The sequence below is a fragment of the Lissotriton helveticus genome, chromosome 5_1 (assembly GCF_964261635.1).
Source record: "Lissotriton helveticus chromosome 5_1, aLisHel1.1, whole genome shotgun sequence".
Taxonomy (NCBI): domain Eukaryota; kingdom Metazoa; phylum Chordata; class Amphibia; order Caudata; family Salamandridae; genus Lissotriton; species Lissotriton helveticus.
In genome coordinates, this window is record NC_136065.1 from 2142667680 (window position 1) to 2142681997 (window position 14318).

Consider the following 14318-nt stretch of genomic DNA (forward strand, 5'->3'; position numbering starts at 1 on the left):
CCACACTAGATGTTCCGATTCTAGTGCGGTCCGCACATGTGATCTCTGTTCCCCCTTTAAGTCACTCACCTCTCAGCTGTCTCATCTGTAGCACGGTGAGGAGAGCAGCTAGCACCTTTGCTTTGGTCTTCTCCATCAGTTGAGGGTCGGCCTGCAGTGCCCCCTCGAGAATCTGAACCAAAGATGGCAGTATGTCTCTGGCAGACCCCAACTCGCTGCGAAAGAAAGGAGCAGCAAGGGACATGTTACACACTTGATGACATGCTTTGCTACACCAAGACACATTCATTACTCCTCTAAGAATTTTATTACACAGCAGAAGAATGGGAAAAAGTCAAGGTAAAACAATTCTGGAAGAACAGATTATGCTTCATGGGTCTTCATTTAACTGAACACACTAGTAAGGCACATTTAATACATAGACTGTCAATTCTTGAGCAATGACGTTAATGGAAATAGAGTTCTAGAACAGATTCCTTGTGACAAGTGACACCTACCGTACCCACTGTTTAAGCAGGATGAGTAGTAACGTGCAGAGCATGGATCCGAGACGCAGACAAGGCACTGATGTGGGCACAAGGAGCTAGGGAAGGGAATGAAAGCACACCGGTCAGCGCTGGAATAACTCACCGTCACAAACACCCACCTAAAAGCAGTGTGTGAGGGCTCAGCCAAAGCCCCCACCCACCAGAAGGCTCTGTGCACTCACCAACACTTCTGTTCCTTCCAAGACATCCAGAAACAGCTCCTGATGGACCACAGAATCAGCCAAGTGCATCACATCTGCCTGTGCCAGAGGGAAGAATAGGAAGAGGGAATTGAAGGCAAAACCAAAGAGGAAGAGGTTCTTAGCTCATGATTCACCACTTAAAACACTACAAACTGACTTCTGTTTGTCCCACTGGTCATGATTTCATAAGGCTCTTATTAGCACTCTTCCCCAAACTCCGATCACCTAGAAGTTGAAATCCTGATCGTTGTAAGAGGGTGTCAGAGAGGAAGATAGAGTTGGGGTACAGGAACCCAAGTGTACTGAACATTAAAACGTCCATTTCAGCTCTCGAGCTGTTTGAGTCTGCATGATATCTCAAGGTTTCATTCTTCGGCGGTCAGTAAATGAAGAACAGCTGATTTAACTCAAACAAGGAAAATGTTACTTGCCCTGTAAGCATCTGATCGTGGCATGGAGTACGGTAGACTCACATACTGTGCAAACTCTTGTCATCTAGTGCTGGGTTCGGAAGTGTGAAAGCTGTCACAAGGTAGTGTTGTAGGAAAGTAGGATCTGCTTTTATGGTTACCCCCACTTTTTGCCTGGTGCCGTTTCTGACTAGTCCGACTGGGATCCTGCTAACCAACAAGTTACTTACCTTCGGTAACTCTTTTTCTGGTAGATACTATATCTGCCTGTGGATTCCTCACCTTGTGAATATCCCCCTTGCGTCAGCAACATTCGGAAATTCTTTTGTAGCTTCGCGCCGACGTGGATCCGGACGTCACAGAGGCACGACATCGCGCGCGACTCCGCTGACGTCACCGACGCCTACAATAGGCCCACGCCGGCGTGATGACATCAGTTCCGCCCTTTTTTCCGTGCCCTCGAGGCACACGGACGGACCGATGACAGTAAACATATACACAGTATACGCAGTATAGAAATCAAGGTAACACACACAGTGTGAAGCAAATGCAATAAAACATTTGAAATAGACAAACCCTTGACCATAAAATAATACATCATATAAACCACTGGCATAGAAGAGTGGACAACGGGGAGGCGGGTGGGTCAGTGAGGAATCCACAGGCAGATATAGTATCTACCAGAAAAAGCGTTACCGAAGGTAAGTAACTTGTTCTTCTGATAGATACATCTGCCGTGTGGATTCCTCACCTTGTGAATAGAGTCCCACAGCAGTCCCCACTCCCGGAGGAGGGTGTCCACTCTTCTAAACCAGGAAATCCTGAAGGACAGAGCGCGCAAAGTGACCCTCCCTCCTCACTTCGGAAACCAAGCAGTAATGCTTCGCGAAAGTGTGGAGGGAAGACCAAGTTGCCGCTTTACAAATATCCTCAACAGGCACACCTCTAGCCAATGCGGAGGTCGAAGACTTAGCTCTAGTTGAATGAGCCCTTATACCCTCTGGCGGGTCCTTACCGGCCAAAGAGTAGCAGATCTTAATGCAGAGGACGATCCATCTCGACAAAGTCCTCTTTTGGACCGCTCTTCCCTTCTTGCAGCCAGCAAAGCCAACGAAGAGCTGGTCGTCCACTCGACAGTCTTTAGTCCTGTCCAAGTAAAAAGACACCGCCCTCTTGGGGTCAAGACGGTGTAATCTCTCCTCCTCCTTGGAAGGGTGAGGGGGAGGATAGAAGGTAGGAAGGGTAATGGATTGACCAAGGTGGAAAGGAGTCACCACCTTTGGCAGAAAAGCAGCCCTGGTCCTAAGAACCATTTGTTCAGCATGAATGGTCAGGAATGGGGGCTTGGAACTAAGAGCTTGAAGCTCACTTACCCTCCTTGCCGAGGTGATTGCAACGAGAAAAACCGTTTTGAAAGTCAGAAACCTCATGTGACATTTGTGAAGAGGCTCAAAGGGAGCACCCATCAAAAATGTCAAAACTAGATTCAAATCCCACTGAGGCACAATAAAAGGTGTAGGAGGGAACCTATTAGTGAGGCCCTTCAAAAACCTTAAAACAATGGGAGACTTAAAAAGAGAAGGCTGGTCAGGCAAACAGATAAAAGCCGACAGCGCAGAAAGATAACCCTTCACCGTGGCAACAGCAAGCCCCTGCTGAGCCAGAGAAAGGGCAAACTGGAGCACATCAGATAAATGGGACCTCAAAGGGTCTATAGATTTCTCCCTGCACCAAGCAACAAATTTAGACCACCTATAAGAATAGATGGACTTAGTGGAGTCACGCCTGGCTGACAAAATGACATCCACCACATCGTGAGGGAGAGAAAAAGAAATCAGGTTGCCCCGCTCAATCTCCAGGCATCAAGGTGTAAGGTCTGGAGGTGGGGGTGTAGAACCTGCCCCTCCATCTGAGAGAGGAGATCTTCCCTGTGAGGGAGACGGAGCGGTGGGCGAGAGGAGAGGTGGAGAAGGTCCGAGTACCACACCCTTTTTGGCCAATCCGGGGCGATCAAAATGACTTGGGCCCGGTCTTGGCGAATCTTCCTCAGAACCTGAGGAATCAAGGGTATGGGAGGAAACGCGTAAAGGAGTTGATTTCCCCAACTCAACTGAAACGCGTCCCCCAAGGCTCCTTGCAACGGATACTGGAGACTGCAGAATGACAGGCAGTGAGCATTCTCGCGAGTGGCGAACAGGTCCACCCGAGGAGTCTCCCATATCCGAAAGATGTCGTGAACTACTCCTGGGTGAAGCCTCCACTCGTGATCGGCAGAGAACTGCCGACTGAGACTGTCTGCACGAACGTTCAGAACACCGGCCAGATGATTTGCCATCAGACAAATCCGATGGTCCTGAACCCAGGACCAGAGGCGCAGAGCCTCATTGCAGAGACACTGCGACCCTACTCCTCCCTGCTTGTTGACGTACCACATCGCGGTCGTGTTGTCCGTCAGGACTTGCACTGACTGACCGCGAAGGGAAGGGAGGAAGGCCTTGAGTGCCAAACGTATCGCCCGCAATTCTAGAAGGTTGATGTGAAGCAACCTTTCCTCTGGAGACCAAAGACCTTTGACCTCCAGATCCCCCAGATGAGCACCCCACCCTAGAGTGGATGCATCCGATATCACCGTGGCCACCGATGGAGGCAGTTGGAAAGGCTTCCCTTGAGACAGATTGCCTTCCACGCTCCACCAAGATAGATCCGCCGCAGTTTCTCTGGAGATCTTCACTGACTCCCTGAGATCTCCGTTGTGCTGATACCACTGCCTGCGGAGGCACCACTGGAGTGCCCTCATGTGCCAGCGTGCATGGTTGACCAACAGAATGCATGAAGCCATCAGACCGAGCAGGCGAAGAACCTTCAGGACTGGAACGACCGCTCCATTGAAAAATAAAGGAATCATCTCCTGTATGTCGCGAATCCTTTGAGGAGGAGGGAATGCGCGACACACAGTAGTGTCCAGTACCGCACCTATGAACAGGTTGAGCTGGGAGGGCACCAGGTGAGACTTGGGTACATTTATCGAAAAACCCAACCTGTGTAACAACTGAGTTGTCCCTTGCAGATGATGGAGTACCTTCTCCGGCGACTCCGCTTTGATCAGCCAGTCGTCTAGATACGGGAACAGATGAATCCCCGATCTCCTGAGATGAGCTGCCACCACTGCCATCCCCTTGGTGAAGACTCGAGGTGCAGTAGTAAGACCAAACGGAAGGACCACAAACTGGTAGTGCTGTGACCCAACCGTGAAACGGAGATACTTTCTGTGCGACTTCAAGATGGGAATATGAAAATACGCATCCTGCAAGTCGATCGACACCATCCAGTCTTCTTCCAGCAGCGCTTGAAGAACCTGTGCAAGAGTGAGCATTTTGAACTTTTCCTGCTTCAGGTAAAGGTTCAAAACCCTGAGGTCCAGGATTGGCCGAAGCCTGCCATCTTTCTTGGGGATCAGGAAATACCGGGAGTAGCACCCCTGACCCCTTTCCTGCTCTGGAACCACCTCTATCGCACCTTTTCGGAACAGTGCCAGGACTTCTTCCTGCAGGAGAAGCAGGTGGTCTTCCGAACAATAACCCTGGCAAGGAGGGTAATTGGGAGGGAATTCCTGGAAAGGAAGTGCATACCCATTCTCTACAAGATTGAGAACCCAAAGATCCGATGTTATTAATTCCCAATCTTGTAGAAAATGTGTAAGCCGACCCCCCACTGGGCCCACATGATCCGGAATGGCGGATCTAGGGCTGCTTTGCTGCGTTGGTCGGGGGTTGGGAAGGAGAGGAGGAGGAAGCTTGACGACCTCTAGGGCGAGATCTTTGTCTGCCCCTGTACGACTTGTACAGTGTATTCTGCTGCTGTTGAGGCTGCTGCTGGGATGATCTGTAAGATCGAAAGGAAGATCGGCCAAACCCTCTGAAACGTCTTCCGGTAGTACCTCTGGACTGAAGACCCAAAGATTTTGCAGTGGCTCTACTGTCCTTAAAACGCTCCAAGGCATTATCAGCCTTCTTGCCAAATAAGCCTGAACCATCGAAAGGCAAGTCCATCAAGACAGACTGGACGTCTGCAGAGAACTCTGATGACTTGAGCCAGGCAGCCCTCCTGGTGGCCACGGAGGAGCCCATGATCCTTGCCACCGAGTCTGCGGTGTCCAGACCACTCTGGATGACCTGCCTCGCAGCTGCTTGAGTGTCCGAAACCACTTCTTGAAAATCCTTCCTGTCATTCTCAGGAACCTTCGGAATCAACTGCTTGACAGAGTCCATCAAAGCATGGATATACCTTCCCATCAGACACGTTGCGTTGGTTGACTTTAACGCCATACTGGCTGATGAGAAAATCTTTTTGGCACTTTGATCTTGCTTCCTGGATTCCTTATCTCCAGGAACCTGTGGAAACGCACCAGCAGATTTCTTTGAGCAGGCAGCCTGCACCACCAAACTCTCAGGCAGAGGATGCGTTGTTAAAAATGCAGGGTCCTCCGGTGCAGCTCTATATCTCCTCGCCACTGTTCTAGAAACTGCATGAGCAGATAAGGGTTTTTTCCAGACCTCATAGATAGGCTCAGACAAGGCCTTGTTGAAGGGCAACATAGGTTCAATCACAGATGAGGGTGAATGAAGCACCTCAGTTAAAATATTAGGTTTATAATCAGCAGTGGGTAGAGTAATGTTCAGTAAACTCGTTGCTTTTTTTTTTTTTTGTGAAATGTGTTTTTATTGTTGCCAACACATAATAGTTATGCATACACAATCAAAGTATATCGCAGCGTCAACATTCAGCTGCATGCAATCAATATAGCAACTTTTCAAATTTTCTCATTTTCTCCCCAACAGAAAACATACTACTTAAAAGGTCAGGGTCAACATATCGTTTCGCGAATCAATGATATCATTAGCGTTAATAGAGGCATAACAAGCAGTATTCACATTGTCGTTCAGAATTAAGTTCATCCACATGTTCAGTATCAGACGCCCGGGCATTCCCACCCCTCTAAACTGAACCCTGAAGTCCCTACATTACTCCATGTCCTCACCCTCCTCAGAGCTATCTGCATCTTCTTCCTCAGGCAAAGGTTCACATATGTCTCCCCTGTACGAATTCCACGGTGACCATGTCTTGTTCCATTTGCGTGGATTAAGCCTCTGTTTGTAAATCGCCCTCTCCGTCACCATAAGCATGTCCATGTTCCGGCACCACTGCGACAGTGTCGGAGTAGTCGGTGCCCCCCAGTTCTGTGCTATATCCCTCTTTGCCAGCATCACACCAATGATCGCCCAGCGTTTCCCATGCGGTGACAGATCAGTTGGACCCCACACATTCAGTAAGCATATCCGAGGGTCATGCGAGAATGACGACCCTAGTGTTTGACTGATCGTCCGTGCTACCCGCCTCCAATAGGTGTGTATAGTAGGACAATCCCACAGAGTATGGAACAGCGTACCCTCCTCCCCACAGTTCCTCAGACAGTATGGATGGTCTGCCCTACGTATCTTGTGCAGTGTTGTGCGGGTATAGTACACCCTATGTAGTACCTTAAATTGGACCAGTCTAAAACGTGTGGATATACCTGCCTCCCTAGGGGACGCCAACGCTGCATTCCACTCCGAGTCATTCAAGTCCCCAATCTCCTCTACCCATTTCTCCTTCAGACGCACCAGCGGATCCGGTAGATTGTTTAACAGTTTACGGTAGGTGAGGGATGTTGCACCATTCTCCATATAGTCGGTAAGGAGCCGATCCTCCAACGGAGCCGACTCCGGGATCTGCGCTCCCAATTCCAACACTGACATGAGTGCGTGTCTAACCTGTATGTATCTGTATGTTTCTGTCACCCCAAGGTCATATTGTTCTCTCAGTGTCTCGAAGGTTATCACCGCACCCCTGGACCACAAATCTCCAACCGTGGATATCCCGATGGCGTCCCATCGATCAAACCCCTTACTAGTGCGCAAATTACCAAGGGCTTTGGAATCCCACAGCGGCGTGAGATTAGTAATCACTCCCTCCCAGCCCAGCCGCCTCTGAGCCTTATGCCAGATAGCGATCGTGTGTTTGGTAGGGCCCTCCAGCCTTCTCACCAAGCCTTTGTTGTAGAGCGGGGCCAGAAGAGTGTTCGTACCCAGTTGCCGTCTATCCGCCATAAATGCCGGGTCATCCTGTGCACCATGTATCCACTGGTTGATTACCTTGAGGTGCGCTGCCCAGTAGTACAATTCAAGGTGCGGGAGCGCTATCCCTCCACTGTACCAGTCCCTAACCATTTTTAATTGCGCCACTCTAGCTGGTTTGCCACTCCACAGCAAGGCCGACAGCTGTGCCGACACTCGGCGGAAGAACAATGGTGGAACCACCTCCGGTGCGTTCTCCAGTGCATAGAGGAAGCGAGGCAACGCCAGCATTTTAAATAGTGCCGCTCTACCCAATAACGTCAGCGGAAGGGCCTTCCAATGGCGTACATCCGCCTTCAACCTAGTCACTAGGGGCACAAGGTTCAGCTCCAAAAAGGTCGCCGAGTCTCTCGCGATTTGGATCCCCAGGTATCTGAAGGTACGGTGTTCCACTACTAACTGGCAATCCGGAGGCAGAACCGGTGAGTCGCCCCGTATCATATATAGTATGGACTTGGACCAATTAAGCTTATAGCCTGACGCCGCGCCATGCTTCTCGCACAGGGCTAGCAGGACCGAAATACCGCTCTCGAGGTCCATCAGGTAGATGAGCATATCATCCGCATATAGGGATAACTCGTTGCTTTTTTAATAACAGTGTGGTAAGGTACCACATCCTTTGATGGAACATTTGATACAGAAGCCAATTCCCATTCAGGCGATAGTTCAAGCCCACTGGCTTCACACAAATCCTCAAACGGATCCTCAGAATCCTGCAACTCTCCTTCTTCAGTATCTGAATACCCATATTTCTCTTCTTCCAGAAGTCTCTGGGCCTTTCTCCGAGATCTTTCTTTCACCACCGAAGCCAATGGATCCGGAATCGACTCCGACGGGGTCGGTGCCGGCGTCGAACCCGAAGTCGGACGGGGTCTATCCGCACGAGGTCGGGCAGAATCCTGCCTCGGAGTCGCAGGTATCGGCGTCGATGGGATCGGCGTCGATGGCACCGGCGTCGTGCGATTCGGCGTCGACGACACCGGCGGTGTCGGAAAATGCCAATGCGGTGGTAGAGCCGGCATAAAAGGCATGAAGGGTGCAGGGGCATAAGCCTGAGGAACCCCCAAGTTAAAGGCCATAGGACCCGTGGGACCAACAGGTGCACCAGACGGGAACATTGCCCTGGAATAGACACCAAACATGGCGTTCAGGAACTGAGAAGGATCCTGACCTGGAGTCGGAAACTCAGGATATTGACCTCTGGGATGTTCCTGAGGAGGTGGAGTCGACACGACGTCGACCTCTTCTTCGGGTGCAGGAATCGGAGTCGACGAACCATCAGGTGCCGGAACCTCGGCTTCACGAGCCCCCTGCTCCTCACCTTCATCCTCCTGACCAGAAGGATTGGATACAATCGGAGAATGGACCTGTTCTTGAGGTTCGGGTGAACCCGGATGCGAAGCCTCCTCATGTTCCGACTCCGAAATCTCCACTTCTTTATTCATAAGCTTGACCTGGGCCAGAGTCCTTCCCAGAGTGATGACGTGACTCATGGCTCCTCTTCTTGTGTTTCTTCTTCGAAGACTTCGAAGCGTGAGCCGAAGACGACTCCGAGCGTGACCTCGAACGAGACCTCGACCTCGACCGACGAGATCGAGACTTCGAAGATTTCTTAGTTTTCTTGCTCTTGAGTTTAGCCACAAGGAGTTTTGCCTCCCTCTCTCTCAAGGCTTTCGGAGTCATCTTCCTGCAACAAGAACAGTCCTCGACATCATGGTCTGAGCTTAAACACCAGACACAACATTCGTGAGGATCGGTGATAGACATAGTCTTGCCACATTCACCGCAGGCCTTAAATCCAGTTTTCTTCGACGACATCCCGAAGAGAATGAAGATAGACACAATAATACGAAAATAGTAACAAAGTTACTGTAAGCTACTACACGATCCCTGAAAACCGTTAAAGTCGACGACGCGGAAAAAAGGGATCTGATGTCATCACGCCGGCGTGGGCCTATTGTAGGCGTCGGTGACGTCAGCGGAGTCGCGCGCGATGTCGTGCCTCTGTGACGTCCGGATCCACGTCGGCGCGAAGCTACAAAAGAATTTCCGAATGTTGCTGACGCAAGGGGGATATTCACAAGGTGAGGAATCCACACAGCAGATGTATCTATCAGAACAGGACCACAGTCTCTGTGCTTTCTCCCCTAAATTGGTTATGGTAAGTTCTTCGGTACCTCCCAGATTGGATACTGGTGAACCCTTATAGTATATGGTACAGAGGCACATAGGGCATAGGTACACCAGAGGTCCCCCATGGGCAGCAGCATGTATGATTCCACCCTTGGGAGATCACTCTAACTGTAACTACAGGCCTGCCTTTGCAGCCTGTGTAAGCTGGTGCTAGCACACCTGCATGAGCAGGACACCCCTACAACGCTCGGAGTCCATTCTCCCAGTATGTAAGTGCATCAGCCATTACGATACATAGAGCGGCCATGCGTCATTACGCGATGACCATCTCTAAACTGGCTGTAACTAACCCTTTCATGTTTGGTATCAAGCATGTTGGAATCATACCCCCACACCGTAAATGATTCCATGCACTGTAAAGCTCCTCCAGGAGGCCCTCAGTGCTCCCGGAACCAGTCTTCTAGACCCGAACAGCACAACATGGCTGCTGCAGACCAGAGAAACACGATTCTGACCTCCCGTTCCTGAGCCAAGCTCGAGCAGGGGAAGGGAGAACAATAGGTATCCTGTCACAGGGAGGTTGGACCGCCTCCCAGACAGGGGTGAGTGTATTTGGGCCAGGTGTGAGTGTAGGAAGCTGGCTCTGTATGTACTATGCCAAAGTGAAGTATAGTGTGCACAGAGTCCAGTGGAACCCCATAGGTAGGCAGAGGTAAAAGTAGATAGTACATTACTCTCTATTTGTGGTAGTGGGGCCGAGCAGTGAGGCTGTATCAGAGGGTAGTGTTAAGCATTTGTTGTACACGTCAGCAAAATAATTCACACACTCAAAGACTGAAGTTCAGACCAATTCGTTTTATTGTATAAAAATATTCTTTTAGTTATTTTATTTTCTAGAACTAAGCAAGCCTGGCACAGCTCAGCAAAAATACTTTACAGTAGTAATGCAGTTGTAACACAGTTTGGATTGAAATTGTATATGCACTTTTTCTTTTATACTTTGTCTTGATTACAGTATTGTTAATGAAAATGCAATGCTTTGGAAATACAGTACATATATTAGGTATGGGCGTTTTAGTAAAATGACCAGTAGATAAATTTGCAGATTACTTTTCTTACACAGTACAGTATACCTGGATACTGCACTGGGACATTTCCTTTAAACAGGTGAGTAAAAGCGTTTTTGTTATTTAGAACAATTTCAAAAGGATTTCACCGGTTTTCCAACTCCACACTTAAAAACTTTCCATAGAAAAACAGTCAGTGTTATCCTATGGAGGAAAATAGTGTTATCGGTTAACAGATAAGTACTTTGTTGTGGGAGTTGGTATTCTGGGGGTAGACGCAGGGGTCCCCCAGGGTCAAGGATGCACTCTTGTTGCACCCTCAGTGGCACTAGGGCTGCAGGGTGCAGAGTGCTGTTTTGGCATCTAGCGCCCTGTATCTTTCAATAGGGAGTCTCCGGTTTGCAAACACACTGCTGGCTCGGGGACAAAGGTCTTCTGGGTGCAACCACCACTTGGAGAGGTAAGTTGGGATGCTGGGGGTTGGTTAGGCACGGTCTGTTGGGCTGTGGTGCGTCGGGTGCAGGGGTGCCTTTAAGGGTTGGATCTTCTTACTAGCTCCTGGTCGCGGTTGGGGTGACCCTCCGGTTTGAGGCTGCAGTCGTCGGCTGGAGACTTGAGGCAGGTCGGGGGTCACCGTATCTCGGGTCAAGATCGCTGGGGAGACCTCCTCGTGGTGTCGCACTCTGACTGTGGGTTCAGGGTGCAGAGTGGTATAGACCAGTGGATCCTTGCGGAGCTGGAGATGAACAAATCCGGTGCTCACGGGATACAGAGTCTTTGGGATGGAAGGCCGGCAGATCCTCCGGGCTTCTCGAGGTTGCTGGTTTATTTATTTATTTATTTGTTTTCTTGTAAAGCGCAGGAATTCGATCTCCGAAGAGATATCTCCGCGCTGTGTTGTTTTGAAGATAGGTGAGAGCAGGAGGATTGTGTGACTTAGCTAGGGTTGCTGGGTGGGAAACAGATACGTTTTCAGATATTTTCTGAAGGTAGCAAGATTGGAGTTCTGTCTTATGAAAAGGGGTAGTGAATTCCATAAGGTAGGACCTCTGAATGCTAGAGCTCGGCCTCCCTGTCTTTCTCTTCTGATCCTAGGGATCTGCAGCAGGGCTTGATTTTCAGATCTTAATGATCTACCTGGCTGATACAGTTGGAAAATTTCATTTAGGTACCTAGGGCCAGTACCATACAAGCATTTGTGGATGGTACAACAAATCTTGAATAGCACTCTCTGGCGAATTGGGAGCCAATGTAGTTTGCTCAGTAAAGGATGTGAGGGAGATCTCGCAGGGGCATTGAGGATCAATCTAGCAGCAGTATTCTGAACAACCTGCAATCTCTTCAACTGTTCTGTATTAGCGGAAATAAGTAATCCGTTGCAGTAGTCTACCCTACTCATGACTAGGGTTTGTACGAGTGTTCTCCGGTGATGGTCAGCTAAGTATGGGAACACCCTTCTGAGTAGGCCAATGACTCTCATGCAGGTTCCTGTGACCTGTGTAGCGTGGTCTTTTAGTACCAGGGATTGATCTAACTTAACGCCCAGATTTTTCACGCTTTCCTTAGGACAAGGAGCTGTACCCAATTCTGGGGGCCACCACTCAGGTGTCCAAAGGAGTGGTGCATTCCCAAAAAGCATGACCTCCGTCTTGCCCACATTACACTGTAGGCAATTGGAGGTCATCCATCCAGCAATGGCTCTCATTCCAGCAGCAAAGGAGTTCCTTACTGTAGAGGTCATGTTTTGGAATGGGAACAATAGCTGGGTGTCGTCTGCATAGGATATTGGTATAAACCCAAATTTCCTTGCGACCTTCAACAGGGGGGCCACATACACATTAAATAATGTGGGGCTTAGACATGAGCCCTGTGGAACCCCCTTAGTGAGCTCTCTAAAGATGGAGTAGTGAGAGCCCAGGCGAACATTTTGGGATCGGTTGGAAATGAAGCTTTTCAACCAAGATAGAGCAGTTCCTTGCCCTCCTACTCCCTTCAGACGACTGATCAAGGTGTCATGAGACACCGTGTCGAAGGCAGCGGACAAATCTAATAGCACCAGAATCATAGAGCCTCCCCTATCCTGTGCCATTCGGATGGTATTGGTCACTGAAAGGAGAGCTGATTCCGTGCTATGATTTGGTCTGAAACCAGATTGAGAGGGGTCCAGACCATCCGCTGCCTCGATGAATTTAGAGAGATGGATGTTAACGTGTCTCTCAGTCATCTTACTGATGTGGGGTTGGAGGGATATGGGACGCAGATTATTGAGGTCTGACCAAGGTAACGTGGTGTTTTTACGGATGGGGTTCACGACCGCCATTTTCCAATCATGGGGAATTCTGCCTTCCCTAAGGGAGATATTGATCAGTGCTCTAAGGCTTGGGGCAAGAATGCTGCCCAATGGCACAGCCACCGAAGCTGGTAATAAGTCAGTCGGTGATCCGGATTTAATTGATTTAAGGAGCACTTCTACTTCAGCATGACTTATTTCTGGAATTGAGGTCAGAATGAGCCCACATATTCCATTTTGGGTGGGTTCATCTTTGAGACTGTCTATGTCATCTCTATTGTTATAAGAGGTTTTGGTGATTTTGTTATAGATTAGGTCTATCTTTTTCTCAAAAAACATAGAGATGTCATCACATAAGTTTTGGTTAAAATCATCTGGGCTCTCACAAGCCATAGGCTTGACAAAGGATTGTATGACTCTAAACAATTCCCGAGTGGAATTTCCTGCCTCCGTAATTTGAGAGTCAAGTTTATTCCTCCGAGCTTTCCTTATGTTCTTAAGGTAGTTAGAGTGGGCTTCTAAATAGAGTGTTTTACTCATCGGAGTGTGGATTTTTCTCCATTTTTTCTCTAAGTTCCTACATCTCTGTTTTTCGACTCTCAATTCCTCAGTGTACCAAATTTCTGACTTTGGTCTAATACGTTGTTTGTGTAATTCTAGTGGTGCAATTTGGTCAATGGCCTCTAATAGTGATTTGTTAAATTTGGCCAATCCACTATCAATGTTATCTTCTTCAAGAAAATTTGGTTCTTTCCATATATGTTGAAGTGCCTCAGGAGTTATTTTGTGCCATTTTCTTTTCCATGTGGGTGGGAGAGGTTTTTGGAGCCGAGGGTGTGAGCCAAATAATTGGAAGGGTAATAGGTAATGGTCTGACCAGTAGACAGAGGTTGGTGAGCTACAAGTTAACCTAGGACAGTTAGTTAAAATTAGGTCTAATGTGTGGCCTCCTATGTGTGTCGGGCCATTGTTTTGAATTTTTAGTCCTAAACTGGATAAATCATCCAGTAGGGATCTGGCATCGGGATTATTAGAAACATCAACATGAATGTTGAAATCTCCGAGGAGAATAAGATCTTCATTGGTTCTAAGGTATGGAGCCAGTAATTCCATAAGATTTAAAGAATCGCAGGACGCACCGGGATTTTGCTGGAGCAGGTTCAAGGTGGGTACAGGCAGTAGGGCTGGGGCCAAGTCAGTGGGTGTCCTCCTCTTGTTAGCTTCGGCATGGCTGTTCGGTCCTTCTTTTCTTCTTCTTGTTTCTTGTCTGACTTCTTGGTTCAGGGCTGTTCCCTAAATACTGTATTTAGGGGGCGTTTTTGGGGTCTCTAGGTCAGTAGCCAATGGGCTCCAGACCTTAGGGTGAGTAGACCCTGGGTGTGCTCACCCCACGTGGGGGAGTGAGCACAATCCCTAATCCTGAATGGGGAGTGCCTGCCATCTGCAAGATGGCAGGCACTGAAGAGTGGGCTTTACCTTGCCTTCCCCACCTGAGGAATGGGGTTGGCGAAGGTG

At 49.0% G+C, this 14318-nt stretch overlaps 1 protein-coding gene across 2 annotated transcripts in view; it reads right to left on the reverse strand.

Annotated features, from left to right (window-relative positions):
* Positions 1–14318, reverse strand: part of NUP188 (nucleoporin 188) — a 761473-nt gene that overhangs the window by 188022 nt on the left and 559133 nt on the right. For both annotated transcript variants that reach the window (XM_078646272.1, XM_078646271.1), the window contains exons 31-33: positions 710–787; positions 498–583; positions 70–215 (exon numbers count right to left, since the gene is read on the reverse strand). In XM_078646272.1, coding sequence (XP_078502398.1) covers positions 70–215; positions 498–583; positions 710–787 — 310 coding nt within the window. The remainder of the gene's footprint in view (positions 1–69; positions 216–497; positions 584–709; positions 788–14318) is intronic.